General features: G+C 37.8%; 1 protein-coding gene across 2 annotated transcripts; it reads right to left on the reverse strand.

Annotated features, from left to right (window-relative positions):
• Positions 1-5,360: 5,360 nt before the first annotated feature.
• On the reverse strand, positions 5,361-14,325 carry LOC132119582 (nucleus accumbens-associated protein 1-like). 2 transcript variants are annotated; one of them, XM_059529669.1, is made up of 6 exons: positions 13,934-14,325; positions 8,771-9,792; positions 7,910-8,195; positions 7,376-7,473; positions 7,000-7,272; positions 5,361-6,907 (listed from the first exon to the last, which is right to left on the reverse strand). In XM_059529669.1, the coding sequence occupies exons 2-6, from the start codon at positions 9,765-9,767 to the stop codon at positions 6,885-6,887; spliced, it is 1,677 nt and encodes a 558-aa protein (XP_059385652.1). In that variant the 5' UTR covers positions 9,768-9,792; positions 13,934-14,325; the 3' UTR covers positions 5,361-6,884. The 2 variants fall into 2 exon arrangements, with proteins under 2 accessions (XP_059385652.1, XP_059385651.1); XM_059529668.1 differs by having other exon boundaries at positions 5,361-7,272; positions 13,934-14,324.
• Positions 14,326-14,411: the final 86 nt, after the last annotated feature.

Here is a 14,411-nt window from a genome sequence, read left to right on the forward strand (position 1 = left end):
GCGCACACAAAGATGAAGTACATGGAGCGGCAGGCCGCAGCAGAGAGAAACAGAGAGAAGAGTAAGAGAAAGTTGGAAAGAAGAACTAAGATTAAAGGGTCATATGATGCGATTTCAATGTTTCCTTTCTCTTTGGGGTGTTACAAGCTCTTGGTGCATAAAGAAGATCTGTAAAGATGCAAAGACTGAAGTCTCAAATCCAAAGAGATATTCTTTATCAAAGTTAAGACTCTGCCACGCCCCCCTAAAACGTCTCATTCAAACATGCCCCCACATATCTACGTCACTGTGGAAATATTTGCGTAATGACGCCCAAATGTTCACGCAAAGAAAGAAGGTTTCAGTAACCGCAGTTAGTGTTGAAGCAGCCATGTCAGGGAGATGCTGTGTGTATCTGTGCGAAACCAAAAGCACTTTATTTGGCCTTCCGAAAGTAGATGCATTTAGGAATCTTTAAGATTTCTTACAACAGAACAGCAATGCATTTTATGAATGACCGTTTCGTGATCCTAAGAATTTTGCTACGACAATCTGGCGCTTCTGAATCAACTACTGTAAGTATGTTTTGTTATTAGTTTAAGTATTTGCCATTGCCTGTTCAAATGCATAATTTTGCATGTCTCGTGAGAGAGAGAGAGAAAGAGAGACAGGGACAGGGTCACACAGTGGAGTCAGCAGTCTTTAATGTCCATGGCTTGTGTACTGCTAACACATAGGGGCTTCATCACTGTGTCTGTCACACCACTCTGTTTCCCTTTCTGGCTTGAACTGATTGTAAAACTAGGGACATTATTAACTGTCTTTACATTTATTTTGAAAGATGAAGCTCACGATTATTGAAAGGGGCGTTACATTTCCGACGAGTGCTTGCTGTGTTCAGCCAATCACGATGCACTGGGTCAGTTAGCCAATCAGAGCATACTGAGTTTGTCCATAGGAGGGACTTTGTAGAGAGACTGTTTGAGAGAGGCGGGGCATAGAGAACCTACAATAATGTACAGTATTTGAAAAATAATGTGTTCTTTGAACATTAAAGCATGTCAACATATTCTGTTACACCAAATAAACAAAATAATGATCTTAAAAAAAAAGCATCATATGACCCCTTTAACAGTTTGATAGACATCTTATTAAAAGGATAAAATGCGCAAGATATCAGTTAAGGAGAGGTACATCTTCATGCGAGGCTTTTTGACTGCATCTGTCTTTGTTTTTTCTGTGTATGCGCCTCTTCTGTCTCCCTGTAACTGTGAGGTGGAGTCGCTTATATATTACAACCATTAGTTGTTCACACAGAACACATTCTTCCACATAAAAATGCAATGCTGACAAATGAAAAAGAACAGAGCATCGAGATGTGCTATTTAAGGGAAGACACTACAGGCAAGACCACCGTTCGGTCAATTTCGCTTACATAAATCGTGTTCTGTCAAACTGGTGGACAAAACACACTTTGAAGCGTTTACCACACTTGATCTATTTGTGTCTAATTTTAAATTCCAGTACATATACTGAAGGCCAGTTTCTTTTTCCTCTCTACATTCTGAAAGTTTTAGAAAGGTTTATTCCTATGTTCACCTGATCTCTTAAAAGGACCTTTTTTTTATGGACTGATAAAAAAAGAGATACAGAGCTCACATTTACGTTCTAGTGCATATTTAATTACATAAAGCCTAATTTGATATTTGAAAACTTGTAAGACAAAACAATCAACTGGTGAAGAATGGTGAATTTCATCATTTAAATGTATACCATTCACCTGGGGTGTCTTTCCTCAAAAGACAAACTTGCCTTAATAGTCAAATTACAATGTACAAACCACTGGAAAAGCAGCGAGATGCATCACAACATTAAAAGGCATCTTCCTAATGCATGTCTACATAGAAAATTTTAAACAGCAGCACTGTTAAATGCCAAAAATAAAAAAATTAGTAAAAAATAGAGCTCCATGTGAACCAGCTCTAAAGCCTCACTCAGAATTTAAGAAATCTAACAGAATAAAAAAAGATACATCACTCCCCTGTGCTCAGTTGAAACAGTGAAGAAAAGGTGCTAAGACAGAGGCCTTCATTAATTTTCCGGCCAAGCACTCCTTGCTGTTTACAGAGACAGAAAACAGATCCCTTTTTACATATTGCATAAAATTGAGAGTAGCATTTTAAGCCTGGCTGATAACATGCACATATTACCATATTAACGTATTTACATGAGATGCTTACATTGCAATGCCATTGAATTAAGAAATAACCACTTGTATAGTTGTATTAAAAAATATATATATCATTCATTTTATAGAATTTAATGTGGGAGGGACAAAGAAAAATTTAGCTGAACATCTTTAGCTTTTTATTTTGTAGTCAGCACATTAACAACAACAAGCAAAAAAAAAAAAAAAAAAAACCTTGGTTGACTCCCTGTTGAAGACTCCTGTGAAAAGGAGCAAGTGAACACTCACAAAAGATGCTTTTTTCAGATTAAAATAAAGCTCCCTCTCTCTTTCAACACACACGACTTACACTCTCAGCTCTATTTAACACATTTTAAAATTGCAGAGTCCTACAGATTTTTCTCCACATCAGTATAGAAGAAAAAAAAACAGTTGAAAAAAATGTGAAAAGGACCTTAATAATCAAGTAAAGTTTCAAATCCTAATCCCAGTGTCAAATTCTGTCAAATATATTAAGTCATGTTAAATCACTTTCGCAAATCCCCATATTGGTTGTTTGTTAGTAAAGTGTCATATTTATCGATTGTTTTGATCATCACATTGGTAAACACCAGCAGAGACTGTATAAACGCAATAGCATTTCCTTATATTTGGCAGTTTAACATTTTTTTACATACAGTTGTGTAAGTTTTCTTTTGGCAAGGGGTTATTAAATTAAAGAGCAAGTCAAATGAAAAGATTTTCTATATTTTTGTGGTCCCTTAATGATCAGGAGACCATTACTCACAACATCAAGTCTGACACCAGGTAGCGCTCATTTATGAGCTGTTCAATGTCATTTAAACATCACCAACAAACTAAATCAGTAACAAAAAGATTCTTTAAGACAGAAAGACATAATCAAATAGCTTGCAGTGCATATAGACCCCAACTCATCCACCCTTTAAAAACGACATTTTAATACAGTATATACCCTTTGAGCTATAGTTTCAGATGCCCTCATCCCTTCCCAGCACTTCAGTAACATACAAAGCAAAAATATAACATTTCTCTGTCTCCTACCTACTGTAAATCTCATGATGTTCCTTTACAAAACGCTTGGCAACTCTACAGTCTATGTTAAATTAGTAGCATCTCAATGGCCAAGCACTATTCTAGAGTAGAACAAAACAAAATCATAGCTTATATATATATATATATATATATATATAATTTCCCATCCATTTTATTACTTTTTATTCCTTTATTACTGTGTGTGTGTGTGTGTGTGTATGGTATTCACTGTTGTGTCTGAGAGCGGCCAAAGCCTAACCTTATTTGTTCTGTTTGACTTAGATAATTTTTTTGTATGTATAACATAATACTTTGTTTGATTGATAAATTAGAGGATCCCTAACATAAGACCAGTGTGCCCAGTGAACCCAGTGTGCAGGACAGGGGTTTAAATTCTACACGGGATAATTCTACTAGTCTTAGTTCAGAGCACACTATGTGCTACCCAATCTCACCAATGCACTACTGAACAGAACATGTTAAGAAGTGTTTTGTGAGTTGAAAACATCACAAATCAAGCCCTCATGGACATGCATGCTGGCTGCTTCCTAAAAAAAAACCCTGGTCCTGCCTGTGTGTCCTACATGATAGTACAAAAAACAGTCTTATCAAGCTGTACAACGGAGGATCCAGCTCCATATATGTACATTCTAATAGGGATGAAGTAACATTGACTGCTGTTCTCTTTCTTTTTCCTATTACGTTGTATTTCAAAAGGTGCAATGAGGAACAGTCCAACACAAAGCCAGAGAGAGAGAGAGAGAGAGATTTATGAATGCAAGATAGAAATGGTGAATTTTTATTGCATGCAAACTTTAAATGCAGTTGTATTTGGATGAAATTATGCATATGTAAATTATATGGGAAAAGGTTATGAATAATTAAAAGCGCCATAAGTTCCATATATATGGTTATTTCAAAAAGAAGACAAGGCTGAAAACTGAACTTTCTTTTCACAAGTTCTGACAAACATATGTTTTTATAAATCTGAAACCATTTAGTTATACTCAAAATCTGCTGTTTGTATGGATTCTTGTGTGTATAAAATCTATGCAAAGCTTTATACACAAAGCCCCAGAAATGTGTATTCGGACAGTAAATTGGATCCATTTTGATTTCGTGTGAACTCTTCAATGAAGAAACAAAAGGAGTGAAATCAGATGAGATTAAATGCAAGCTGATAGTTTGTTTAGTCAAAGCATACCATTTGATGCCTCCATTTGGGAAACGGCTCACTGCACCAGTTGTGTGTTTAAGTGTGTGTGTGTGAACATCCATCTCCTCACCAATAAATTCCCTCCCCTCTCTGCTTGCGTCTGCACTGTATGTCTCCCTCTCTGAGTCAGACAAAAACAAACAGAGCTCTCTGATCTCTGCATACGCACATACCAGCCACCCACCCACCCATCAACACACACACACACACAATGCACATATTCCACAGTCATAAACCAACACCACCCATGCACCCTCTCTCAGACGTGCATTTGGCACACAAAAACCAGACTTACATTTGAGCACGTACACATAAACAAATGCACCCATATAAAAAGCATGCCTCTGGCAAACACTCGCGGTTTCCTGTCAGCCTCCTCACATGAATGCACAGACATTAGCATGTGTATCTCCAAAAATGGAAATGAAAAAAAAGGTGGTTAAAACTCAGAGGAAAAAGTAGAGGAGCACACCAGCACGCATGCATGCAGGATCATCCAGGCATTCAGTGCCCTCACCTTCCAACAATTTCTTTCACAGACTGGCTGTGTAAGACTCCCAGGCATGAACGTCCACGTTTAAGGCAGTGCTGGAAAATCTAGTTAAGATTTCTGTGCAATTGTCTTCTTCTCATCCTATCGTACTATGATTAAGACTTGGTGCAGTCTCTTAGGATTGTACCACGTGGATGAGAGGTACAAGTCTTCTGTCCCCTGGCCCAGTGCAGTGTACTGACAGACTTATGGATAGTCTACCCAAAACAGTATTTAATGATTAGTATGAATATTTTATGATTATAGTATAATAATATATCATTATATAATTATGTATTATATATTTTAAGCAATGTGTTTTTTTTTTTGGTCTATACAATAGAAGTCAATGGTCACCAAATTGGTTCCAATATTCTTCAAAATATAAAACTGGTTTGGTACCAACATCTTCAAAATATCTTCTTTTGTGTTTCACAAAATAAAGCCATTCAGTTTTGGATGGAATGGATGGGTGAGTAGATAATGACAATTAGCATTTTTGGGTGAACTGTCCTTTTAAATTAAGTGTAAACATTTAAAACCCACAAACAGTAGGGTTCTGTGTTAATATTTTAGTTTTTAGGTTAAAAATTATTTGATGCTTTTGGACTGAGATTATCTTGTCCAATCACAGCCAGAGAATGAAAAATTCAAACAATACAGTCCACATTTCACGACATAAGTGTGCTTAAAACACCTGAAGATGCAGGTCATACTTTGGGAATCTAATTATAGCACATCCTTAAATATGTTTAAGAGTGCAACTACACTTTAAATGACATGGTCACATGGTTCTTTCTTTTTCAAATCTGGGATTAAAACAGCTCTTCATTAGCATTACAGACTTCAAGAACTCCTCTTTCTGAAACCCGAAAGCCATCAAGAGACAATTAAAAACTGTCTTTTCAAATCCGCATAAAAAAAACAAAGAGACTACAAAACAGCTTCCACTCTCAGAGTGGTCTTTAGTGGTTTAGAACCACTGTAGCTAGGGCACTAATGCCCGTTCAGTGCCAATCTCTAATACTGCACTCATCAAAGCATTTAATGCATCTCTGTCTGAGGCGCTGAAGCATAGCATGTTAGAATGCGCCATGCGGCAGCATGCACCACGCTTGTGCAATCGGTGCATGAAGCAGTCAACTGTGAGATACAGCACATCAAATACTACCATCTGCAGCCTTCATACAGACTTATTTACAGAGCACACAGACGCCAGCCCTACGTCATGTGTCGTACAAAACTACTAAGAACATAAAGACAAATTTAAAAGACCTTGTGAGAGTGTTTTGGGATTTGCTTTGGAGATATTTGACAGTAAAAACGTGTGCCGATTTTGATCAAATAAACCAAAGTAACAATGTGAAGCATTGGTAATATACCAAAATAAAATGATTAAAATAGATTTTGGATTTTGCTAATGCAAAAACATGTGAATAACAATTCACTATTCATTGATCAAAAGGTAAGAATTTTGCACAGACTCTTTCTATCAAAACTCAACAGTAGTTTCAGATAAACAGATTGCCTCTTACAAATTCATTACATTCATAAATGGCACATTGCCTCTCTTGGGATACTTGGCAAGACAAAAAGTTGAATAGTTGGCAAAAAAATTACAAATGTTATTTAGATAAAAGGAAAATCTAATTAAAAAGAAAAAAAGTAAAGGTGTCTCAGGGTGTTTTTGCAGAAAGAGGAAATGGAGTCCAGAAAGCAGGTACACAGCCACTTAATATTAACAGATGAATACAATCTTATGTCCAGCAACATTAACTTTCTGGATTCTCCAAAATTATACATTCAGAATCATGACAGTGTTTTCAGACTGGATACGAGCTTTCAGACACCATTTCCCCTTCCGCTCATCCCAAATATACCTACAGGACCCTCCTCTTCAGGAATGTGCTTCCAAATTACATCAGCGCACAAGGTGAGACTGGGATGTGATGGAGAAGTGGAAGAGGAATGAATGACTGAACTATGGTAGTGTTACTCACTAAAACAAGCTGTTACCCTCCCCGCTCACACCTTGCAGGGCATCTGTAGATGACTGGCCAGATTCAGAGGCTGTGCCACCTTCTAGGGATCCTGTTTCAAAAGCATGCTCCACAGCCAAGCCATCAGACTCCAATTTGGAAGTGTCCGGAAGAAAGTTGGCATATGCGTCACTTTCTGCCATCAGAAGCTTCAGTTTCGGAATCAAGCTCTTGCGTACTACGCGGCGTGCATTAGTGCACATGTCTGCAGCGATCGCGTTCATTTCACTCTCTTTGAAACTAGGAGCAAAGTTCTGGCAGTAAACTAGAGATAAAGATAAAAAGTTATATTTTACTTTTTACACATAGCTATTTTGAATGATGTTTGAAAACTCAAAGTAGATAAAACACCTTTTACCGCAACTTACACTTAACAGCATGGAGAACCCGACTGTCGAGTGGCTTGCGATTGGGGTCATTTGTGGAGGACCGAATGCCTGTCCCACAGCTGTTGGCAAGAGTGCTTCTACAGGAAAAATAAAGGATGATACACTTTGAATACATACAAATCTGACCTGTAAATCCCAAGAGCAACTCGGATTCCAAACCAAGAAAACTGTTCAGCAAACCAAGTTTTTTTGTGGAGTGTTTTGTGGTCTTAAAAAAAAAAACTTTTTAAAACCCCAAAAAATTCCCATTAATAACTTTTAACTTTTACATTTTTAATTTTAAAGAGCCAGTTCACTCAAGAAAGGAACATTTTTGCATCATTTACTCTCATATCATTCTGTATAGAAAAGATCGACTTTGACATTATGTTAAACATCTCCATTCTGGCAAAAGGCAAGTCTTAAAGGTGAGTAAATCATGACAACATTTTTATTTTTGTATGAACAATTTCTTTAAATACTAATTAGTTTTTTTTTCTTTTCTGTTGAATAAAGGTCCAAAATTTCACTCACCGGTCAAAAAAGGCAGCAAGGAGCCGTCTGAGCAACACTTTGTGACGTGTGCCTGCACTAACGTGGCAGTTCATCAGCTGAGCACGTGAAATAAAAACACTGGTGCCTGTTACTAGCTCCAGTTTCTCAGCAGGGTCACCTTCTTCATAGAGTTTAGGATGACAGTGGTTTCCGATCTGTGCAATGAGCTCACTGGGAAGAGAGGCCAGATCTTGCCTCACTCGAACTCCTCTTCCCCTTGATTCAACTGTGAGGTGGTCTGGTAGTGACTCCACTCGTTCGCTGGCTGAACCAAGATTACAAAGGGGATTGAGATATATAAAAATTGGAAATAAAAACATATATTGACTCTAAACTGCCTATAAAGCTGCAGATAAATATCTAAAAAGATAGATAAATATATTTTTAAAAATTACATACATAAACTAAATGCATTTTAACAAATAGCATAAATAAACATGTATTTTGCTTTGAATTCTTTTTGTTGGGGCGGGGGACTGGGTGAATGGAGAAGCAGTGATGAAACAATTATAACCTATTGTTTAAACCTAAGTTTAACCTATTGTTTAGAGTATATAAGTAATATTGACTTTTCTTGATAACCTTTAAAAATATATTTTAAAATATATATATATAGCAAATTAACTTTGTTTGGTTTGTTGTCTGCATGATTACTTTTAAAAAATCCTATTGATGGAGTTCCTCAGGGCTCGATACTTGGCCCAATTTATTTCCCACAATTTTACAACATACTAAAGTCTCTTATCACAATGTAGTGTTCAGAAGTGTCAGTTAATAAATTTACTTGAGAAGTATCAGCAACCTATCAATGAAATCAAATTTTAGTTCAGCTATTCTTACCTGTTGCCCCTACATTCAACATGCTGTACATAGTGTACATATTACAGATCTGTCTATACTGTTCTTCTGTCGTTTCGTCTGTGATTTCCTCTTCTTCTTCATCATCATCGTGGTACGAGATTGGCGAGTCACTGGTGTACATGCTGGGGGTGCCTGGGCTGGTGCCTTCCGGTGTGCTACTGCTGTTGTTGTTATTATTGTTGTTGTTGTTGTTGCTATTAGTGATACCACTTCCACCCAATAATGCTGCACTTTGAGGCAGTGCCCCTCCCGTGCCCCGTGCCACTTCCTGTGAATAGCGGGCTGCTTTCCTCAAACCTCCTCCTCCTCCAGATCCTCCACCTCCTTCACGGTTACCTCCCTCCCAAAGACGCTTAGCAACTGGAGTGCAAACCACTGAAAATGATGATGCTTCTTGTTGGGGCTGCTGGGCTTGAGGTTGCTGCTCTGTCTTCACCCTTGACACTAAAGGAAGGGGCGTTAGGCAGGAAGCAGGTCGAGCTGTTGCAGTGGCAACTGCACCCCCTCCTACTGTACCGCTCCCAGTTTGAGTAACAGGGCTCTGGGGTTCTGATGGTGGTGTTTCTTCTGTGTGAAGTCCCTGTGAGTCACAACTTGGTGAGCTTACCTTTAGGAAGAACTCTGTGCCTTTTTCCATAATCTGCAGAATCTGCAGGAATCCTGCCGTGTACATTAAGAGAAACTGATCGCCCAAATTCATGCTAAGTCGGCCGGTGTAACAGAAGGAAAGGATCTGCTGGAAGCTCTGAGGCTGGACCGCTGGTGGTAACTCCACAACAGAGCTCTTACATCCAGAGTTGAACAAATCTCGAAAGTAGGAGCTGCTGGCAGCCAGCACTGCCCGGTGGGCTTTAAATGTGTGACCCTTCACCACCACTGATACATCACAGTACAGTCCCTGAAGTCTCTGTTCATTAAGACACTCCAAGACATTGTTGCCAAAGTTGGGTATCGCCATCTGCAGCATCTGAGCCATATCTTAAAGCTCAGCACTACAGAGTCTGTGGAAAAAGAAAACACAAAACACTTCAGAACTAAAGTGTAAATTTCTAAATTATTTGACCAGAGTTTGTATAATAATGACCAATGGGCAGGGCCTCTACATAATCCATGCCTACAGATGGTTGCAAAAATATCTTCAGATTTCCACAAAATTAAACTTGTCATTCACATTCCTACACAGTCCCATTCACCCACCCCCACCAGTCCCAGGTGTTTATTTAGCAGAATTCAATCAATTTTCCAACCAAAATTCCAACAGCAATGAAAAAGTGAAAAGTGTGCAGATTCCTTAAATGCTTACCAGTGGGATATGAGGACAGGTCTATCATTCATATATTAATAACCGTAATTAAACATTGTTTTTGAGAAATAAAAAAGCCTAAAAAGATTCAGTTCTATTTTAAAAAATAAATTAAAAAAATGGTTTACACAAGATGACTTTATAGCAAACAAAAATGGCATGTGTAGATCCACATATATCATTCAAAAGTTTGGGTTTGGTAAGATTTTTTAGTTTTTAGTGTGAAGTCTCTAATGTTCATACTGTATTTATTTGACTGAAAATACAGTAAAAGCACAAATATTGTTTATGTTTAAAATAAATTTCCTATTTTAATATATTTAAAGAATATCATTTATTTCTGTGGTTGCAAAGCCATTACTCCAGTCTTCACCAGTCTCACATCAGAATCATTCAGAATCCTTTTAATATGCTGATTTACTGCTAAAAAGATAATTCTTCATATTATCTATGCTGAAAACATCTGTGCATTTTTGTAATACAATAAAATAAATAAATAAAAAACTAAAGCTTTTTTTCAGGATAATTTAATGAACAAAGTTCAAAAGAACAACAGCATTTGTTTGAAATAAAAATATGTAAAATTATTAATTCCTTTACAGTTACTTTATCCATCCTTGAAAAACTTTTGAATGACAGCACAGAAGCATTTAAGTAGTAAAAAAAGCAATTGTCTTACAGACCTACATTTTAACAATGTGACTCTTAAATAAAGCTTCAAAGATTTCTGGAATCACCAAACACACACACACACACACTTGCAGTATATCATCATCTATTCTTATAATACCATGGATTCACAGTGGTTCTCGCCGCTCTAACTCCGAGGTCAGTGCATGCAGTCTCACAAACAAAATCCAATGACTGTCAAGTCCATAACATAGAAACAGAAAATGCATACATTCTCCCCAGGAAATTAGACAATGAACAAAAGCAATAAATGTTGATACACATTCTTAATATCACCGAAGATTATGCCTAGGGCCATCCAGAGGTTATTTATGAGTCATAAACCATTTATAATCCTACAGTCTATTCTTTTTAGGATCATACAAATACTCTCTGCTCTTAAGCCAAAGGCCAACACATACTTTCCAACAAATAAAATAATTTTTTTTTCAAAAGCAAAAGATGAATAGATTGCACACACAAAGTGGTTCAATAATATTCTTTAACAGAAAATTAGAACACATCCCTGATGCAATGACTGTCTAGGGGTCATATATCAGCCAGTTAGGACTATGTCATCCTGTATTATACTATCCAACATGCAAAGGAGTAACTCTTGAGATTTTGAGGTTTCTGGTTGCACTTTATTTAAAGTCCTAAATCTATGTACTCTGTGTGACCAACAACACTCAAACTGAAGTGCAGTTACTTTCATACACATACATTGTTTACTTGTTCTCAATCCTTCTGCTAATGATCACTTAACCTGCATCCTGCTTCACTTTCTATGCTTTCACTATTCCTGTCGCTCTTTTATCTAACTTACTTTTCTGAAAAAATGTTTGAAACGCCAGAACTTCTCATGTTATAAGACGCTTTGGAAAAAAGTATCAGCTAAATCATTAAATATAGAATGCAGTGTAGATCAACTGATCACTTGTATAAATGTTTCTGTTCATTTTTAACAACCAAAAGTTCTGTGTTCATCATCACCGGATCTTTTTACGGCGTAATGAGACAAAGCAACTGAAAAGTACCTAACAGTTTAATCAAAAATCCCCACTAAAGGTGTACTGAGTAATTTCACTCTAACTTCTTGCCTTGTATCTTTGTACAAAGGTCGATCAGGAGGTTAAAGCAAGCAGATCAAAGATTCGTCTGGCAGAGCAGCAAGGTTCTGCTTCGTTACAAAACCACTACTAGTTTTTAAAGAAACATCCATTTATACTTCTTTTAACCTATAGGCTTATAATACAATTTTATGATTAGATAGATAGATAGATAGATAGATAGATAGATAGATAGATAGATAGATAGATAGATAGATAGATAGATAACAATACAATACAATGGATTTATTTTATTTTATTCATTTAACCTATTTTTTGAAGTGGATCAAAGCCTATCATCAAAGTTGTCTTAAAACCAAAATGTGTTCTCTTGTGTTAGGACAACTTTGATGAACTTTTCTAATCCACTTCAAATGTCGACTATTGTCACAAATGTCACAAATGTTTACCAGTTACTGTGGGTTATCCTTACTACTCTAAAACTCTAATTAGTAGTCAGCACTTCACTGATAAAATGTACATATCAGAAAGATTCATATGCTGTTTGAAGAAAATGTAATATAAATATGAATGTATTACCAGCACTAATAGTAACTGTAGTAATATGCCATTTTGGAAATAGTTTTTGGATTGAACCACACTAGTTTAAAGTGTTAAAGCTAGTCCTTGAGCCAATATCAATCACATTTATTAAGAAACATATATATATATATATATATATATATATATATATATATATATATATATATATATATATATATATATATATATATATAAATTAAACTTTTTATAAACTTGGTTTAAAAATTCAGAAGTTGTTTGGGCCATTTCTAAATCAGACGAGGTCCCCAGGTAATACTTATCCCGAGCGAATAGTGTTTAAGAGTAAACTAGTAGCTATTTTCGATTGTCGATAATGTGATTTCAGCTTCAGGATGCAGCTAAAATGCCGTTTAGTTCACCCAGACTGTTTGCTTTGTATCACTCGCACAGCGCTATTTCAGAATGGCATAATAACAACGGTTTTAATTAAAAAAACATTAAGGTAATAAATTAACAATATTTTGCAATCTCACTTCAAAGTCGGGCGCCGGTGTTTCTGTGATGTGGGCGACCGCTGCAGAGCTGCGGTCCCCGGTGAGTGTGTGTGCCCGCACCGCTGCCCAGCTGGATACGAGCTCCGGGTTGGCACGGGCCCCGGGGGGCGGAAAATTTTGAAATAATTCCCCGATTGCCTGGTTTCCACACTTGATGCAGCGACCAAAGAGCTAAAAGCAGCTCACTCAAATATCCCTGTCACCAAAATAGTGAGACAGATGAATTATTGAGGAGCGCACATCCGTTTCTCTCGCCCCCTCGGTGCCAGTGCAATGCTATGCAATGTCGGGCTGAGTTACAGTCCTGCACATACCATGATGTCTATCCCCAAAACGTTTCGCCCAGCAACATCCATATGCATGCATTATTATTATCGTTCTCCTGCAGCATAGTTGCAAATCGCATGCAAATTAAGAAGTAGTAGTCATATTTGATTGCACGCGGCGCAATTATTGAATTTTATATGCAATATTATGTGGTTAAATTCTACTCCATTTTGGAGGAAGGGGGTCTCGACACCATCTTTTCCCGACATCAACAGGTCATCCCGGGACAAATGCAGCAACTGGGGGCGAGTCAGACTGATCCGCGAGACAAGACACCATTAACCATTTGACGTCTGAAAGCAATACACATTAATGCCCTCCTCCAGTATAAATCCTCAAATCTTCCAGAAAAACGTGCTAACAATGCAAGCGATGTTATGCATGGCTCAAAAGTTGGAAATATATAGATGGACGCATTGATGCAACTTAACGTTCATAAATCAAGCTCTCGGCAGCAAGTCATTGAAGTGGTTAAAGTTTTGCAAACCCATCCCCCCTCCCCTCATCTAATGCAATCGCACACCTTCACAAAACAATACCCCTATCCAAAAATCCCCTCAAATCTTTCTCAACTGCCCCATGCCACAACAATAAATAAATGTGTTAAACCCACGTGGTTGCCCCTGGCCCTATTTAAAGTGGCACGAACCGCTCGTGCATGCATTAAAACACTCACCTCCTTGCTTGCGATCTCCTGGAAAGTGTTTCAATGGAGGAGTCGGACACTTTCTCTCTACAGGCAGCTATTCACCGTGAACGCACAGGCAAGACGCCCGAGCACAGAATTATCGAGGGGTGCATCATTCTGTCACTCGGTTTAGAGCACAGAGTCACCGATCACAGGCAGACCGAATTGAAGAAAGCTGTCTGAATGCTGATGCGTGCGACCTGCCGCGCGCTCTCCGTTGAACCTGTGCGCGAGGCGGCCGTGGTTGAGCGTGCGGCAGTGCGGAGAAAGTGAGATGCGTCTAGACTCAGGTAAAGCCCTAGAGGGGTCTGGGTGCTACGCGCACAGCATGCCAATTCAACTCTGGATGCCGCACTGGAGAAGTTGTTGCACTAAACGCCTCCAAAATATGTCCATCAGGCCGCTCTAATGGGGTCAAATGATATGGCGCATAGGCAATTAGTGTTTGTAGAGCGTGACTAGATTG

The sequence above is a fragment of the Carassius carassius genome, chromosome 38 (assembly GCF_963082965.1).
Source record: "Carassius carassius chromosome 38, fCarCar2.1, whole genome shotgun sequence".
In the NCBI taxonomy this organism is placed as follows: domain Eukaryota; kingdom Metazoa; phylum Chordata; class Actinopteri; order Cypriniformes; family Cyprinidae; genus Carassius; species Carassius carassius.

Bases quoted from the DNA above. Each gene is read 5' to 3' on its own strand.
- LOC132119582 (XM_059529668.1), bottom strand. From the start codon at position 9,767: ATGGCTCAGATGCTGCAGATGGCGATACCCAACTTTGGCAACAATGTC. The intron at 7,474-7,909 runs GTGAGTGAAATT...TTTTTCCTGTAG, and splicing joins CTTGCTGCCTTTTTTGACCG to AAGCACTCTTGCCAACAGCT. The intron at 7,273-7,375 runs GTAAGTTGCGGT...CTTTATCTCTAG, and splicing joins GGTTCTCCATGCTGTTAAGT to TTTACTGCCAGAACTTTGCT.